This window comes from Lagopus leucura, unplaced genomic scaffold (assembly GCF_019238085.1).
Source record: "Lagopus leucura isolate 7727_CA_CO unplaced genomic scaffold, USGS_WTPT01 Super-Scaffold_73, whole genome shotgun sequence".
NCBI lineage: Eukaryota > Metazoa > Chordata > Aves > Galliformes > Phasianidae > Lagopus > Lagopus leucura.
Genome location: NW_024962252.1, coordinates 74425992 through 74444106, shown reverse-complemented (window position 1 = coordinate 74444106; position 18115 = coordinate 74425992). Strand labels below are relative to the sequence as shown.

General features: G+C 37.0%; 1 protein-coding gene across 1 annotated transcript in view; it reads left to right on the top strand.

Annotated features, from left to right (window-relative positions):
- KCNK5 (potassium two pore domain channel subfamily K member 5) overlaps positions 1 to 18115 on the top strand; it is a 32328-nt gene that overhangs the window by 10636 nt on the left and 3577 nt on the right. Inside the window, exons 2-4 of the mRNA XM_042887550.1 lie at positions 15114 to 15225; positions 16568 to 16734; positions 17698 to 17866. Of these exons, the coding sequence (XP_042743484.1) occupies positions 15114 to 15225; positions 16568 to 16734; positions 17698 to 17866 (448 nt within the window). The remainder of the gene's footprint in view (positions 1 to 15113; positions 15226 to 16567; positions 16735 to 17697; positions 17867 to 18115) is intronic.

The window sequence follows — 18115 nt, the reverse complement described above, 5'->3', positions numbered from 1 at the left end:
TTGACTAAAAATACTCCGGAAACTTGTTTGTCTTAAGAAGGTGAGTTAGTAAAGGTTCTGCCCCAAAGATTTAATAGCTTACAGTATTACACAGTACAGAAGTCTCCTTGATGAATAATGCAGTTGTACTTACAGCTCTGTCCCACCCAAGTCTTGATCACTTTTAGTTTTGTTTCACTGAGTTGATGCTGTTCAGAAAAGTAAGTTTTTTATTCCACCATGTATAAGCTCACTTAAGTGTCAGACAGTAACAACTGTTTTATTGACTTCCTTGTTGTTGTTTTTTTTTTTTTAAGCTTCTTTTTCTTTAAGACAGGCTGTTAAGTAGGAGATGCATGATGTTTCCAACGCTTCAGCAGCACCTTCTAGTTTGTCCTTAGAGAAGAAAGACCTTTAATTTGCATTAAAATTTGGGGATGAAATCCAAAAGCCTGTAATAGTTTATTCCTGGCTAGGAAGAACTTCACATACTGTGAGATTCTTAATCAGATGCATAGTGTTATGTGTGGCTATCAATCACAGAAGCATAATCAGCTTCTTAATGCAATGTTATTTTATGCTTGTAGTTCCTTCCATGAGTTGAAAATTTTCTTTAGACTTCTGTAAGCAAAATTGCCCAGCTTGGATCACCTGTCAATTTTCATGTCCTAATGAAATGTTCTTATACACTGAAAACATGATGGAGATGAAGACTCACTGTAAACTTGACTTCCCTTTTTACTTTTCTTGTTTAGTACCAAAGCTTTTCTATTTAAATTTTTCAGTTTGTACCATTTTATAGATGGGTGGAATTCTGCAAAGATTGATTGAGTTGTTGATTGTTTGTACTGGGGGGGGGAGGTGGAAGAAACATTACAAAGATGTGATCCAACCTCTCCCCGTATAGTAAATTAAAATCAGTAAACTTTTAAAAATTGACTTTAGGATTATTGTTTTGGTTTAATTTAAATCTGCATAAATTAATTTCAGCTAAACAAAAATGCCTTATTCTGAAAAGGCTGTGTGCGTTAGCATCTGTTTATGTAATTGGTAATAACCCTGTTGGCAGTACACCACCACATTTACTTGAGGCTGGTTCTAACCCTGCTTTACACAGTTCACCAACTGGTGTGAGTGCTTGATTAAACTTTTAACTCTTCTGTTTCCATTTTCTTATCTGTAAAATGGGGACTGCAGCATTCTCCAAAGTCCTTGTAAAGGGGAGTTGGCTACCATTAGTTACCATGTATGTATTCAGATAGGCAGGAAGTCTAATCTACTTTTACCGCTTTCCAGCTTCTTAATTCAGCTGATGCAATGCAAGAGTTTAAATTCCTTTCTTTTTTTTTTTTTTTTTTTTTTTTCCTCCAGACAAGGAATTGGTTGGAAAATCCTCAAAGTTAAGCTGTATTAATGAAAGCTATGAAATCCTCTGATATGTTTTAATTATGAATGAGAATAATCTTCTGAGATTGAGGAAAAGTTGTGGCACTTAGCATCTGCAGAACAGCTGCAGTAACCTTTAATTAATTTGTCTTCAAAACATGTCTATGTGGAACTTAAGAAGAGAAAACAGTTCTGTAATTGTAATAATAGCAAATTCAAGGTATTGCTGGTAAAGTAATTAAGATGCTTTACATCAAAATACTTTTTTAACTAGTTAAACTGGAATCTAATTCTGAATTTAATAATGTCGGAAAAATCCATGTACAATGTCAAACTTTGCAGTTGTGATCCAATTGCCTTTTCAGACTGTTGGTGTTTAAGTCCATTGCGTGTCAGTGAAAAGGGGAAAACAAAAGTTAAGCAGCACTTAGTTAATACAAGTATAACATCAGCAAGTATCACAAATAGGTAAGCTTCAGCATTCAGTTCTGTAGTTATTCCATTTAACTTTGCTGAATTATGAGTTTCACTTATTATTTAACTCTGCAGAAAGCCACAAAAGGAAATAACCTTGTTGATCTCTTTCCATTAATATCCCTCACATTGTTTGTCCTATGAATTATGGCTTATAGGAAAATTAACTGTCCATGCTGTACATCATACACAAGCAGGTCTTAGACAGAGTGTGCTGTAAAAATATTGTCATGCCTCCAAGAGGTTAAAATCCCTACAGATTAGAACTTTTTTTCCAGAGGAAGCAGTAACACCTATTAGTACTGTGGAATGGAAGTAGAGCTCCATTTGTTATTCTTCTTCTTTTTACGGCTAAGTGTCTACATATCAATAGGACTTAGCTCTGTATTTTATCCTCAAATAGAAAATGTTACAAAAACAGGGTGTTTATTGCAGGGGAGTTGTCTCCCTCATTACAATACTTAGCCCAAAGTTGCTTCTTTTCACATCTGGGCAGGGATGTCACTAATCGAGAGTACTTCTGCCTAGTCGTGATGGCAAAAAGAAGGGTAACAGTAGGACAGCAACGTCAGAGCAGGAAGACCTGCATATGGAGGCTGTCTTTTCTACCAGTTCCACTGGACTGGCAAATGATGTTGTTTTGACTACTTAAAAGTTATAAGGATCTGAGTTCCTACAGTGCTGTGATTGAGAGTGTTTGGTAGTGAGGGAGAACTTAAATTGTTCAACTGTAGCTGTTCAATTTCTCCCCCCTCAATAAATAAATGAATAAATAACCAAATAGTGGCTTTAAGTTCTTCTGTGCTTTCTTAGAGACTTGATCAAGTGATTTAATTTACAAATGAAAATTGCTAGTGTAGCTATGAGAGACTTTACTACTACACACTTGCAGCACACAAAGAGCAACAAATAATTCCAAAGAACTTATTACTCATAGCTTTTCTGTAAATTAACACAAGCAATGCTTGTTTGGCCTCACTCTCCTTGGTAATGAAGGAGGGAGGGGCTTGCGCTTCAGCCCAGTCTTCTTTGGGCTGCACTTTCTTTTGTGGCTCCATTATGAGTGAAAACTGGAGCCTCAGACTTGGCATTCCTTTCAGTAGAGGTAGTTTGGGAATATGGTTGGGAGTTTCCATGAGGATAGAGAAAAAGACAAAACGCAGAAGTTGTTGCAGACTGTGAAATCTATAAGCATTATCCAAATCAATGGTAGGCCAAGTATGATAGGTTGCCACAAATATACATTCACAAAATTAAGATTTCTTAGAAAAAGCTCATGTCTTTTGACTGAAAATTTCTCAAGGCATCTGTTTTTTTTTTGTTTGTTTGTTTTAAATAATATGTTGTAAAGTAGTGACTCAAAAATGAAAGTTTCAGTGGTAAATGAAACTGTTGCTTTGCTTTTTACAAAACAAAAGGATGAAGACCTACACTTCTTCCCCCTTCTTTTTCCCCCTCTGAGTTGTGTAGTATTTCCACTGCAGCTCCTGATTAGGGTTCTGTTTCCTTTATCAGCTGGAGTATTTTCATGCAAAATGTGCTTAATCTGAAGAGAACAGCTCTTGTGTTATGTCTGATAGCAGTAGACCAAACAGCCAACTGTAAACCTTCAGTGAAGCAGCGCTTTGTGAAAGTAATGAGTACAAATTATAACTCCAAAATCAGTAAATTTAGCATGTACATCTAAAATGTAGTCTTAAGATGAGGCTTTACAAAATCAGGAGGGTGTTGTTTCCATGGTGTTGAACAACTAGTATACCCGCTACAGGAAATGACATCTGCTTGATGATGTTTGTACCATATTTTAAGGATTTTTTTTTTTAAACTTATTAGAAGTCTTCCTCAAAAAAAAATATAAATCATGCTAGTGCTGCTAGTCTTGTTATTCTGTTTATCACTGCGGCTGTTTCTTTCCAAGTAACTTGTTTTAGTCTGCAGCTTTTATCTTTGCTCAGTCTGCCCCGTGCCAATGAACGGTGCTACAGAATTCTGGCATGCCTTTGAAAGGTGCTACAGAAAGCACTGAAATTGTTTACTTTTTTTCATAACCTCTGTCTGAAGTACTCTTAGCTTTCTTACTAAGAAGATATTTCTGTAGAACAATACCTAATGCATTAGAATTACAATAAATATTTCAGATCTGAAATCTTACCATGACACCATTATCATAGAAATATTTTCATTAAACTTAACCAATCACTATTAAGCTGGAGCTTGATGTAGATGGGGAGTTTATCTATGCTGCCATGCTTAATGGGTTGAAAGAAACTATTGCTTAGGTTGAGAATTTGTTTTAATTTACAGTTAAGTTTTGTTTGTGCTCAGTTTTTATTGTTATACCAACACTGTTTTTTTTATTTAAATGGCTTTTGCATTTGTTGACTTGTATTCCTGTTTCTGATTTAGTACACAATCAGAAGGGACTGCCGTGCCTTCTCAGCCCTTATTTTTTAGTAATCCAAATTGCTTTAGCTAGCCCTTAAGACTCCCCTCATTCTTCTAGTCCCTTTATTCTTCTGTTCCCATTTCTTGAAGGCAGATGACTAGAAGGCTGCAAATGATGCCAGGTGAATTTCACCAATGCTTTGTAGAATGACAGCAATACATCAGTGAAAAGGATTTCAAACATCCAGCTTTTCCTTGTTTTGTTTTTCTTGATGTGCTTCTGTTTTTGAAAAGTCTAAAATGTACAATTGGATGCCGTGATATAGTGAAAAGCATGTATATCTTCTGCATCTGCTGCTCATGGTTTCAATAGCACTGCATATGTCAGGGAGTGGGAGAGATGGAATAAATTGTGATGGCTGCCTAGAACATCTTAAATATAGCCTTTAAAATACCACATTTTTAAACTTTTGTTCTTCATTAATGTATCTTGTTCTTGAAACTAAAGCAATGATACAATTTACAGTTGTCAGAATTGTTTTCAGGCCTGTCAAGTCAGCTGTGCAAGAAATGTTTGAAAAAGATATTTATGTATTGAAAGCATGACAAAGTCTATAAGGTCTCCTGATTTACAGTGTGTCTGAATCCAATGGTAATATGATTTAATCTTTGATCTTCACTAGTGACTGAAATGATGCCAGTAAACAACTCTAGAAGCTGCATCCAGTCTGACAGTTGACTGCTCCATCATTACTTCTATGCTTAAAGCACTGCAGTGATTTATTGTAGCCCACGTGCTTTCTGTATGAGATTTTATCTTCTGTGAATAAAACTGATGACAAAACCTATATTGCTTTCAAGGGCAATAAAATACAATTTGAAGATACAGAATTATTTGAATATACCTCTTACATTAGGTTAATTGAAGGAGTGAGTGTTTATAGTGTAGACTGGAAAAGGAAATTATCTAGTTGACATACATGTTAACCTGCATTTTGCCAGACTGCTGTCTTTTGTGGGATGCTAGGATGCTATAATTCAACCTAAACCAGTGGTTCTTTTCTAAAGGCATATTATACTGTATATGTTTTTGTTGTTAAATCAACACCCTTTCCTGGAACTACTGCTTTTCTTTTGCAGGTATTGCAGAAGCTGGCAGGAGGGTTAAGTGGTACATTTGTTCTCCATTCACTTGTTTGTCCCACAAGAGACAATTTCTTATCATGTTATTGAAGATTATTTCCCGGGATATTTTCAGTTTCTTTTAAAGCTCTTAACCCTTATTCTCCATGCCAATGGATAAAAATTAAAACAAGCATCTTGTCAAGCATCCTGTCCTCAGGCAAGCTTTCTCAGTTGTTTATTACTGAGTTGTAACTATCCAAGCACAGCTGAAAATATCAATATTCTATGAAGCTTGTGTTACTCTAGTGAGAATAACGAGGTGATGGTGCTAGTTGCTGAGGTGGAAGTGAAAGCTGATGTTTGGCCAGCTACATAAGGCTAACTGAGCAGGTGATTCTGTAGTACAGGAACAATAATACAGGAACACTTAAATTCTTTCTCTGTGTGGAAGCAAACACAAAGACTGGCTGTAAGTAGGGTAGAACTCATTGCAGAGATTAGCATTTAGGTCTCTGTTAACTACTAAAATGGTCAGTGCATGAGCACCTGGCTTTAATTTACAGGTGGGCAGGAGGAGAGAGGACTATTGAGTATATTTAATGCTGGCACTGTCTGTGAATTTCATCCTGGTCACACTTTGTCTTTTTTTTTTAATAATCTTTTCAAGTAGGTAGTTACAGGTACAATTGCTTACTTTCCCTATGGCCAAGCAAAAACATAGAATTAATTTGATTATAGACTCAAATTGTTTCCAGCGGACTGTGTCCTGAGGACTTTGGACTCATAAATATTAGCTACAGTTAAATTTTTTTGAGTCTTTCAGGTTCGAGCAAGTACAAAGATAGTTCTTGAGTCTCCTCTAAATTCTTGATTTATTGCTTGACCTTCTGATAACAAGCTGACATCAGGCTAAATCATATTTTCTAATTTTGTATGTGAAAACCTTTTCCCACCTTCTTGTGTTTGGCTAATAAGTTGAGATTGTGCTTGAAGAGCGTGACTTGTTCTGCAGTGTATGAGTCAATCAACTCATTGCCTTTTTAAAGAATAGCTTAATCTGGTTAAATTGCAAGCTAACAAGAAGAAAACGAATGAGTGCTTTGAAGAATGAAATAACAATTGTTCCTATCTGTGACGAATAAACATTCTCTACCCAGGTTCTTTTTGCCAGCTAGGTAGGATGTGAAGTAAAATGTTTGCACCTGCAGTACTGTCTTCAGTAAGAAATGTCCTTTGCAGCCCAAGCAAGTGATTTTCTCTCTCCTCCAACTCAGTGTTTTGTATTAAGAAATCTTGATGATTGGTCCCCACTACACATTTTAGATTATTTATTTTATGATGTTCCTTCACACATTATACTTGCAGAAAGGTAAAACAAAATCCAGTGCCCATATGTAAGTTTGTTTTGTTCGAGACTCAATCTACCTAAGAACTTCCTTTGTTGTTTAACACATAACTGATGGTGTGTTTAAAATAATGATGCCAGCAGGGAAGGAATAGCTTCCGTCAGTGCTTGGGGAGGAGAGCGAGGACAGCTCCTTTTTATTTAGCAGGATAATTGGAAAGAGGATGCCTTCTTCAAGGGCAGAATGGCTATTTAGGATATTAGCCTAATAAAGGTAGGCACTTGTAATGTTATAATCTCTTGAGTTTTATTTATGATTGTGTTGCTTACAAGGGCAGGTGCTTTTGAAAAACTCCACGCCCTATATTCTTGAAAGTCTGTATGCAGTGGTTTTCTACCAGTAGCAAGACATACATAAACCTCATGTTAAGCTTCCTGAGAACTACAACAAATAGCAGTATTTTCCAAGAGAAAAGATATGTAAGGATTTGATTGGAGCGCTTTCTGGTCTTCAAGTCCAGTCATGTCTTTGGAGGACATACATGGGGTTCCCTTACAGCAATGCAGTCCCTTATTATGAGTGTTTTCCCTCTTCTAAAGACCATTTCTGTTTTGTATTATCTTGTATTCTTAACTGTGTAAACCACCATAGTCTTCAAGTGCTCTCACTGGACACCCTGTTCTGCTTACTTTGCTAGTCAATAAATGTAAAGGAATCAACTACTCTAGTCTGTGGCCAGCTTCATGGTGTGAACTTAATTACTCTCATTGGAATTTGTGTGATTTCAAAGTCCAGCTAATGACAGTGCAACCCACTCTGTTCTTTCTCCATCTAATAACGCCAGCAAGTCTGATTTAAAAAAAAAAAAAAAAAAAAAAAAAAAAAAGCCACAAAAAAAAAAACACCAATTACTGTAAGACACATAAAGGTCTAAGAACAGGAGTTTCCCCACTATGCATTTATTCCTTCAAAAAAATCTGTAAAGATTTATGACAAAGCAAGCTCATTAGTAAATCAAGAAGGCCCTCTGGGTGTGTTGTATTCTAAATGAACAGATGCAAACACCGTTTGGTTTGCTGTTTTGTTATGTAACAAAACTATGCAAAATGAAGACCAGGCATGTATTTACATGCATTCTTTAAATATCAGGCTTAGATGTAGGGACAGCACTGTATGAAGTGGCATGTGCTGGAGGCTCTATTAGGTAAGAAAAGGTATGCTTAGATGGAAGTCCAAGTTGCTGACAGACCAAAGTTAAGCATAATGAAGGGAAAGTAATAACAACTGTAGGGTGTCTTGGATCTGCAATTAATATGTACATGGGAAGCACTGTTGCACAAATAGCATGAAACACTGAGAAGCTGCCTGTGTAAATGAAAAATCAACAAGATTAGTTAAACTTTTTCCAAAGTGCAAGTTCAGTCCTGTTTTACAATCTTCTTGGCTAAAATGTAGTATCTACAGTACGTTTGACTGATATATGTACCTTTCCGTTTTGCATGCTAATATCAGTGGATCATTTAAATTCACCTCTAGTGAATTTAAATAACAAAAGACAACTATAAAAGTTTTTTTTTTTTTTAAATCCACTGATATATTGAAGTAGGTAAGAGGAAGAGCTAAGAAGAGCTTATAGTTTATGGAAAATTGAGAATATAACATTGTTTGTTATGTTGTGTCAGTAGGTGTATGGAAACCCAATCTTGTTCAGGATTAAATTTTGGCGTTGCTGGAAAGAAAACCCTCTATGGAAGTATGTAAACTCATATTTTGCCAGTATTTTTCTTTTTTTCAAGTTGTAACTTTCAAAAGTTTGCCCTTTCATGGGAACTGTATTATAAGATTAACTGTTGATTTTAAAAATGCAAAAAAAAAAAAAAAAAAAAGAACAAAAACAAGAGGGGAGAGAATCCTGTGTGTCAGTATTGATCTCTTTAGTTTTCAGGTAATATTAATGTATGTGGTTGTTTAAGTTCATTATTTACATCTGTCAACACCAAAGGTCAGAGTTGTGGTTTTTGTTCTTCTAGAAGTAATCTAACATTATTCCCTCAATTACTACTTCTGATTTCTTGATTGAATTTCAGTTTTTGTTTTGTGATAGATGACTGCTGTTGTTAAAACTTTCCGTTTGACTTTGAGTCTTACATTCATTAAAATAGATTACACAAATGCTAGGATGTGCATGAGAGCAGAGCAGAGAACCTGGCAACTCTTAGTAGGAAGAAATGCCATGCACAGCAGTTGAATTAACCTGCAGATTCACATGCATATGCTCAGTTCATCCTGACTTGGGCTTGTGTAGTTATCTGATGTTCTCGTTAATAAACATGGAATTTTTATTGTTTGATTCATTCTCACCATCCTTCTGATGCAGGTGCTGCTGACTCATATCCTGCACCTTCTAACTTTACTCTCTGCATAGGTCAATAAAGGACAGTAAAACTTTCACAGGTTAGCAAGACACAAGGGTGTTGCCGTTAGATTGAGACAATATGGTTCACTTGTCTTATTTTTCTTTCTACAAAAAAGGTCGCAAACCATTCCCCACAGAAGTGAAGTAGGAAATCCAGGACTCAGCTAAAAGTCTTCTTTTCACATCTGGCGTGGTTCTTGTCCTGACAAACATGAAACTCATATTGCAGATGCAGATAACGCTGAGAAGGAAATGACAGGTCAACCATCCCAAACCCTACTGGTTACCGTAGTCCTGCAGAGACTGTCAAGTGGCTAAGGCAGTCTGAAAGGCTTGTTGTGTTGGCTCTGGTCATATGCCAGCTTGTTTGGTCTGCTGGGAACTAGGAGTTCAAGTGAGCTATCAAGATAAGCCTGTCATTACAGTATTGGTAGGGGTGGAATAAATGGATGGCAGAAGTCATGAGTCCGTACTTTCCTGCTGACTTAAAGCTATTCTATAGGGGGAACATTTACAACTGTAGTTTGCTGCGTACACCCAATCTAAGTAGATTAAGTACAGAATGTGCCAAATGCTGAATAGCTGGCAGAAATGTTCCTGTCCAAATGGAGTGCTGCTGCTTTGTATTCTCGATGATGCGCTTTGGTTCCCTCGAAGAATGTCTTCTGTCTTCCAGAAGTGATGAGCTCTGATTTCACTGTACAAAGCAGCCCTACTAAAGATCAGAATAGCTGCCTTTTGAGCTACCTAGGTCGAGTTGTTTAACCTCATGTTTATTCTCCAATCTCTCTGCAGCTCTGCCATGTTGTGTCTATGACTACCTTCAGTAGTGCAACTATTTTTGAAAGTGAAAGCTGGCATGAAACATTTTAGCTTCAAGAATATATAGGTTGATATGAAGATTTTGGAGAACTTCAACTGAAAATTTTCAAAAATCACTGCTTGTATATATCCAGACAGGAAAAATGACTGAGGAAAAACACTGCTCCGAATCGTACGTGTTGGTAAAACCATTAGTTGCGTACTTGGCTTAACTTTCCCTTTCCTTACCCAAACCCCTTGCTGCCAAGATACTTTACTAAGGAAAGTATTTTCTCTGATGTGCAGCATCCTCCATTCAATCAGGACACATCAGCATGGGGAAGGAGAGAAGTGGAGACAGTTGGCTTAAATCTATTCTTTTTTTCTTCTTTCTTTCTTTTCCCCTCTTCTTTAACTAATGTTGCTTAAAATAACAGATCTTGACGTTTTCTGCTTCAGAACAATAATTTACAAAATCTTTGCTGGTTGCTTTAAAACTGGATCCATGAACTAGAGCTATAGAAAAGCAGTGATAGCTGCCAGTCAGGCATATTCCTAATTTGGCTGTTAACATACTAATTTTGATCTAGCTGTAAATTACTTACAAATTCAGGCTGTGCTCTTGAAATTGCTTCTGCTGCTTTTAATATGCAAGCATGTGTCCAAGTGCAATATGCCAAACAGAGCAGGACATTTCTGGCCATGGTGTCTGTATTGTCTGTTTAAGCAAGGAGTTCAAGGAAGTTCTGTCAATCTAGCTGCGACCTCACGCAAATGTTTTCTTGAAAAGGAATGACAGAGAGCACTTCTTTTCTCTATTTACATGTAATCCTAAAACAATATTATCTACATGAGCCAGATCTTATAATATGGATCTGTCTTGACTCATTTTTTTTTATTATTGTTATTGTAAAGATAAGCATTAACAATTAAATATGTTTTGATTGCATAAAATCTGATTATTCTAAACAGCTGACTGCTACTGTAACTTTATAGCTGTAGCTATGTAACTGCAAAAACCACAGGAGACAAATAGAAAGGGTATACATTTTGCTTGGCATGGATGTATTTATTCATTTTTTGAGAGATCCAAAGCCCTTTCTTTATTTTGCAAGCTGTGTAAAATGTTCATACAACTTCTTGTACCACTTTTCCTACTTGTTTTCAGGTGCTGGATGTAGTCACAACAACTTATTTTGTCTATGCATATATTATGAATGTCACTCATACTTATGAGAATTCAAGCCTCTCCATTGGTATTACCTGGCATTTAAATGGACTTCTTGGAGGTTGATGGGTGATCAGTTTCCTTATGAATTCTGGTTTGTTTATTGGAGTTGTGCCTTTATAATTCATTGCACATTTCAGATCCTTCTTTGCAAAGGCTTTACCAGCACAGAGTTTTTTGGTTTACTTTTTTTATTTGTTTTCTTTAAACAAAACAAAACCCATGACCAGAGTTGTTGAGTATTGTGTTTTGGGAATCACATCACAGCTGTAGCCTTCTCAAACACTGCGGAAAGAATCTGCATATAAACAGATGTGGCTTTAAGTTTTGCATCTGTATTTGACCAGCAGAAGAGATTATGCTTCTGCTGAAATGCCTTGTGTGAAATCAAAGTCAATACAGCAATGCTGTGATTGCCAGGGCTCAAATCCTGTTATTTTGATTTAAAAATAACAATATGGATTTTCATATGATCGTTATGAATCCAACCCCTATGACTCTGGACAATTTTATTATACTTGGCTGAGTTGTCAGTATTATACATACCTATGATTTGATGACTACCGTACTGCTTTTGGTCCTCTACAAATTACATAAGGGATGTGGATATCATTACAGAAGAATAAGATTGCTGCTGAAGCTCCATGTTTTGTAGGAAGATCTGCATGGTAGGTTAATAGTTCTCAGTGTTCCTCTGTGTGTCAAGAGTTTACCCCATAGATTAAAGAAATTAAATGATTTCATGTTCCTTTGGAGTTGGAAGTGGGACAAAGCTCAGGAGAACTGAACAGACACATCATTTATTGCTTTTATGGGGTCTGCTCTAGGATGCCCCAGCCCTTTATGTAGGGAAGACACAATAAAGCTCTTGAGAGTAGGATGAACCATTTCAGGCTTAATGGTTCAATTACTTCTCGTTGTTTATGGTGAAACAATTAGTGTGTGCAAAAGAAAATCATTCATACCACTGGGAGAACTTTTAAGCCACCAGTAAGGTTGTGTGTCAGATCTCTAAGTAATACTTTGAACAACACAGGAGGCTTCAGCTTCGTCAAAGGAGACTTGGCACTGAACGGTGTCTGGCTATTCCTTTTGTTCGTGATAAGGTGTCTATGGGGCAGGATCAATTGCTCAACTTCATATAGCCTTTTTATTTTTCCTGTCTCTTTAATTCATCTGACCACAAGTATCTCAGTAGTCCTCTGTTTTCCTATTGCTTATCGTTTTGGATCCAGACAACCTTTTATACAGTGTCTCAAATTTCACTCCAAATATGAAATGATGCCAACTTAAAGTGCAAAAGCTGCTGGTTTTCTCTAGCAAACTTTGACACAGGCCAGTAGGAAAAAGGCTATTTGAAGATGTAGTATCTTAGTAAGCTTACCTTAGTATCTAGTATCTTAGCATGTGTCTTCCCAGTTTGGGAAGACCTTGTCGTTGTTCTGGGCTTGCCCCTAAGTAGCCGACGCAGAAGTGCAACTAAGAGAGCTAGGAACATATCTATATATTTGGGGCCAAGGCTTCTTTTCCCTATTTTAAGGTTGTTTTTAGAACTTCTCAGTCATACCATTATTTGTGTGGAGTGGATGCAAGTGGCATGTTCCCAAAGTATCTCAGGTGAACTCCTTTGTTCAAGTTACAGGAGATTTAACAAAGTAGTCCTAGTGATTCCTGGTAAATCTTGAGTCAACTTGATCATTAGAGAGCCTGTAAAAATGTAGTGTTTATAAAGCTCAGATAGCTTGCCATCTCTACCCCAAAATGCTTACAGGCTGGATGTGAAGGGCAGCTAATCAATCCAGCAGCTTTCTCCCTTGAGTCTGAGCCTCTTTATAACTCTAGACCTCAAGCACTGGCAGATCTTAAAGTAGCTGTACGTGCGTAGTGGGAAACTGAGCTCATGATCAGAAGGTGGAGTAGCACAATGAGATAATGTGACAACGAAAACAGATACCTCAGTGTGTCTCTTATGAGATCAGTTGCTCTGTGAGAAAATAATAATAAAATCCAAGTGAGCTAATAGCATGGAAAATAACTGGAGAAATCGTGTTTGATATAACATTGCGGAGGTCTGCTGGATAATGGAAGAAGTCAAGTCCTCTTTTAAGGGATGATAGGTCTATCAGGTGTTTTGAATGTTTTTGGGGACTTTCAGGTAATTCGTTTGCAAACCGCAGGAATTAATGAAGCTACTTTGGTCTCTGCTAGCTAAACTCTTGTGGTCTCTCATAGCTGACTCAAATATTTTTGGAAGAGGGTGGCTCACTTTTTCTGCTCTCATACAAGTCTGTTTTAAGGCTATTTCTTCAGCACTACTTTCTTATGACGAATGACTTCATTAGTGAGAATTCTGTCTGCATCCTTTTCTGTCCAGAGCCTGCTGGCTACGGAAAGACTGCAGGCAGCCTTACATACACGTTCAATTTCCCGGCAGAAAGGTCTAATTCTGTACCTTTATTCACTTTCAATGCTCATCCTTTTATCTTCTATAATAGCTTGTATGTTGAAAGTGCATTTTTAATTAAATTGTTTGCATCTTGTATATGTACAGCATGTTCTCTTTGAGGGCATTTTTATTACAGTGGAAGGGTGGTGAAATGTAATAAGTCTCAAGAATAATTAAAACTTGTGCTAACTTGTATATGTTTCTAGTAGCAATTGAACTTTGTTTTGAGTCTCTTCTGGGTCCAAGATTAGATCTTAATCAAGTAGGAAGGAAGGAAGGGGCAAATAAAGGAAGGGCTGTTTGTACGTACCTGTATAAATTCTTACCAGTTTAAGGTAAATCTCACCTGTTGCGTCAAAAGGTATTTAGCTTGAGAAAGTTTCTGTGTTCAATGCTTATCAAGGGAGAGAGGTGAGAAGTGGAATAATATTGTAAATCATCTGTTTGGGCTTTTTACCTATCTGTATGTAGCCTTTGAGTATTGGTTTGGCCACGTCAATTTACACTGAAGGGAAAAAAGCAGAGCAACCTGGGAGGGCTTTAACAGCAGCAGTGTGACAGAGGAAAGATATAAATAACTTGGGATTTTTCAAGAGAATGTAATAAACTGATGCTCTCAGTTCAGGGAGGTAGAATGTCTAAATCAGAAAGATGTGAGATTTTGATTTAAGCTTTGACTTTCTGTACTAAATCATCAGGTTCTTGTATCAGAGCATTTTGTGTAGTCAAGTTCTAGAAAGCCAAGGGAGGCTACATCTTCCAAGTCTCTTCTTACAAAAGGCGAAGACAGTTAATAATTTTTCAGCACCCAAAGACCTGAATGCATGTTGAAAAACCACCCTTGCTAAATCAGTGAAAATGCCAATAACGTCACTTTCTTCCCCAAAATGCTGGAAACAAATGCTTTGCAGATACAAAGATGAGATGAAAAAGAATTGAATTCAAAGACAATTAGAGTTCTCTTGCATGAAATACTTTGCAAAAGTGTTAATTTGTCTGAAAAATGTATTTACATTGACTTATAGATTGTCTGACTTTGCCAAGGACAGCACGTAAGGTAACATTACTTACACAGTCTTTATCAAGGATTCTATGACATCTTGCTTATACTCAAGTCTTATGGGACTTAGGTAACAGTTTTGAAAAGGAGAGTAGTTCTGAAGATGTCTCAAATATTAAGCCACGTTCAAGGACTATGCTAAATGTTAAATGCTAGGTCAGTCTGGAGGATTGTTGAATTTCTGGAAGAGATCCATTTAGGTTAAACCAGAGCTAATCTCTAATTAAAGCCCCTATTTAAATGTCAGAGTATTACATCTTGCTAGCTGAAGCTAATTTTTAAAATCACATAAAATTATATTTAGTGAATATATTAGGCAGGCCTTCACAAAAAACAAGGACTCATGTGATCATTCTTCAAGTACAAATGAAGGGACAAAACCTCCGAGGGACAGAAACGTTTCTGTTTCAGGCTGCCAGGATTTCCCAAGAATGACTGTAAAGAGTTGCTTATTGTTTGTTTTTCAGGTTGTATCAAATGCTGCTGATCAGGGAGTTGCCATCACTGGGAACAACACTTTCAACAACTGGAACTGGCCTAATGCTGTGATCTTTGCTGCTACTGTAATCACTACGATCGGTAAGTATAAACTTTGCTAACTGTTTTCCTTATGCTCCAGTGTGTTCGTACACTTCCATTTCTGTGTCAGGCTAGTCTCTGGATTAACTTGATATGGCTGGAGTTGCATAGAGTACATGTGTTCATAGGCAGGTTTGTAGAGGAAAAGTGTCTTTTGGCACTTAGGCTTTTTCTGTACCCATGAGTATTCTCTCTAATAAGTAAGATTCAAGAGCTGTTGGGGTTGACTGCTGTCACTGCAGTTTCATTCATAAATATGCTTAAATTAACAAATCATAAAATCCCTAAGCAAAACCGTTATAAAACTTTATATTAACTTAAAGCATGTGCATCTCAGATTTTTTGCATAACTGTCCTGTTGCTCACATGAATCTTCATATGCTATTGAATTAGCAGTATTCTTGGCTTTCAGAACAACCTAAACTGTTTTTAATCCAGCTCTAAAAGGAAGCAAAGAGCAAGGACTGTGTCTTGTGCTTATAAAATCCTCTGCATTTAACACACAGATTTTCAGAGCTGAAAATCATCTGCCATCTGCTTCTACAGATATATATATTTTTTTTTTGCTAGAAGTTATTGTTACACCCTTCCTACACCTACAATGTTAAAAAAATAAAAATAAATCCAGGAATGCAAATCAACCAGAGAGAGGAGTCTGGAGGTTGGTGTAAATGGAAGTCTTACTTCTAGGTCATATATAGCACTGTGTTTTAATTTATTACTTGAAGCTGTCAATACCCAGCTTATAACTTAATTTATGACGCAAAGCTGAAGTCAGGAGCACAGCTATACAAGAAAACTCTGGCAGAAGTTCATAAACTAGGTTCCTGATTTTAGAGCCTGAGTTGAAGAGTCACAACACACATCTCAGTTAACTCAAACCCTTACCTTGGGAAGGCACCAAGCCATAATGTAAATGTGCAGAATGGATCTTTCACGTGAAAGCTTACTTCAGGGTGAATTTCATTTCATAATGTTGATTCAAACTCAACCTTAAATGCTGCCTATGGTTGGGAAATCTTATTAGAGGTTTTGGGATGAGGTTTTTTTTCTCGTGTTTATCTCATGTTGTCAAGAAAAAGATGCATGCTATCCAGGGAGCACTTAAAATGTGGTACTTCTCTCAGCCTCCTCTAATGGAATACACATTTTCTGGAGTAATGTTGGAAGGCATCCAAATTCAGGAAATCAGCAGCTGGAATAGACTAATGTTCTTGTATATGATGAAGTAAGGAGCATCTGATACAGCAGAAGCCCACGCAGTGTTGTTTAACGTATAGGTAGAATTGCCTTGAATTCTCTGCAACAAGAACAGGCCATGCACATACTTTATCTCTTTCAGGTTACGGAAATGTTTCTCCAAAGACACCCTCTGGGCGTCTCTTTTGCATATTTTATGGGCTCTTTGGAGTTCCTCTGTGCTTGACGTGGATCAGTGCTCTGGGGAAGTTCTTTGGAGGACGTGCCAAGAGGCTAGGCCAATTTCTGACAAAAAGAGGAGTAAGCCTGGTAAGATCCTCTGCTCGTTTATCTTCCTGCTGTTTATTTTTGATGCACAAATCAAGCTTACTATCCTTAATTTACCTGCTCTTGTGGTAATAAACAGACACTGTTACGAATATGAATTTCCCAAATGTTGTTGTGTAGAAATAATTGAGAAGGGCTAGATCCTATATGTTAATTCTACCAGAACTTTTAGCAAATGATATCTTGCGGAAACGTTTAATAATATAACTTCTATGAAGACATGCATCTCCCTGCATGAGAAACCTATAGAACCAATGTAGATGAGGCTTTAGTTTCACAAACATTCCTTGCAAGCTCCTGTAGTGTGGAAGTAAGTTGTCCTGCTTTGCTTCTACCTTTGGTTTTTATGCTAGCATGAGCGTTTTACTGTTATGCACTGAACCAGCTGAAAAACATTTTGTTCTCAATTACTTTCTTTTTGTTTGTTTTTCATGTTGGATGAGTTTAATCTCAGTTCTAATAACCACACAAAAATGGGAGGGAATGCAAGAACTGAGCTTCTGGAGCAGGGTGGGATTGATTTAGGCCTTAATTTCAGAAATGGCTAGAATTTTCTAGGTTTAGCACCTGAGAAAGTGTGAGTATAATGGTGAAATGAATGTGTGTACCCAGCTTTGTGAAGCAGGCTTTGTGCAGAGGTTAAATGAGTGGCAAATGGTAGGAAATGTAAATAGGAGAAAGGCAGCACAAACAGTTCTGATCTATGTGCACTGTTGTAGGACATCACAGAATCACCAAGGTTGGAAAAGACCTTCAAGATCATCTAGTCCTATCACCTACAGTATTCACTAAAATACAGTTGTGTTCACAGCAGTCAGTGACCTTTAGTGATGACTTATAAACTTCTAGCACAAAATCTGAAATGGCTGGTACTGTTGCATGATGCTCAGAGCCATGAATGGAAAATAAGATTTGTTTGCGTGACTCTTCCCTCTTTCTTTACAGAGGAAAGCACAAATTACATGCACAGCTATTTTCATTGTTTGGGGTGTCTTGGTCCATCTGGTTATTCCTCCTTTCGTCTTTATGGTGACTGAAGGATGGGATTACATTGAAGGTCTCTATTACTCGTTCATTACTATCACTACCATAGGATTTGGAGATTTTGTTGCTGGTAAGTAACTATTTTTCATGTATTGTTTCACTACATGTACAGTGTGGCAATTCTGCTTCTAAACTCAAATTCTAAAAAGCTTTTCAGAACACTTTTTTCTGAATAAAAGACTCAATAAAAACTATGTACTGCTCTAATTGGCTTTTCCATCTTGGCTTAGATACATAAGGCCTTTACTGGACTTAGTCTGAAGGCAAGCTCTGGAGTTTGTAGTCCTTTCAACTTCCCTAGGTTCTTATTTCAGGCATG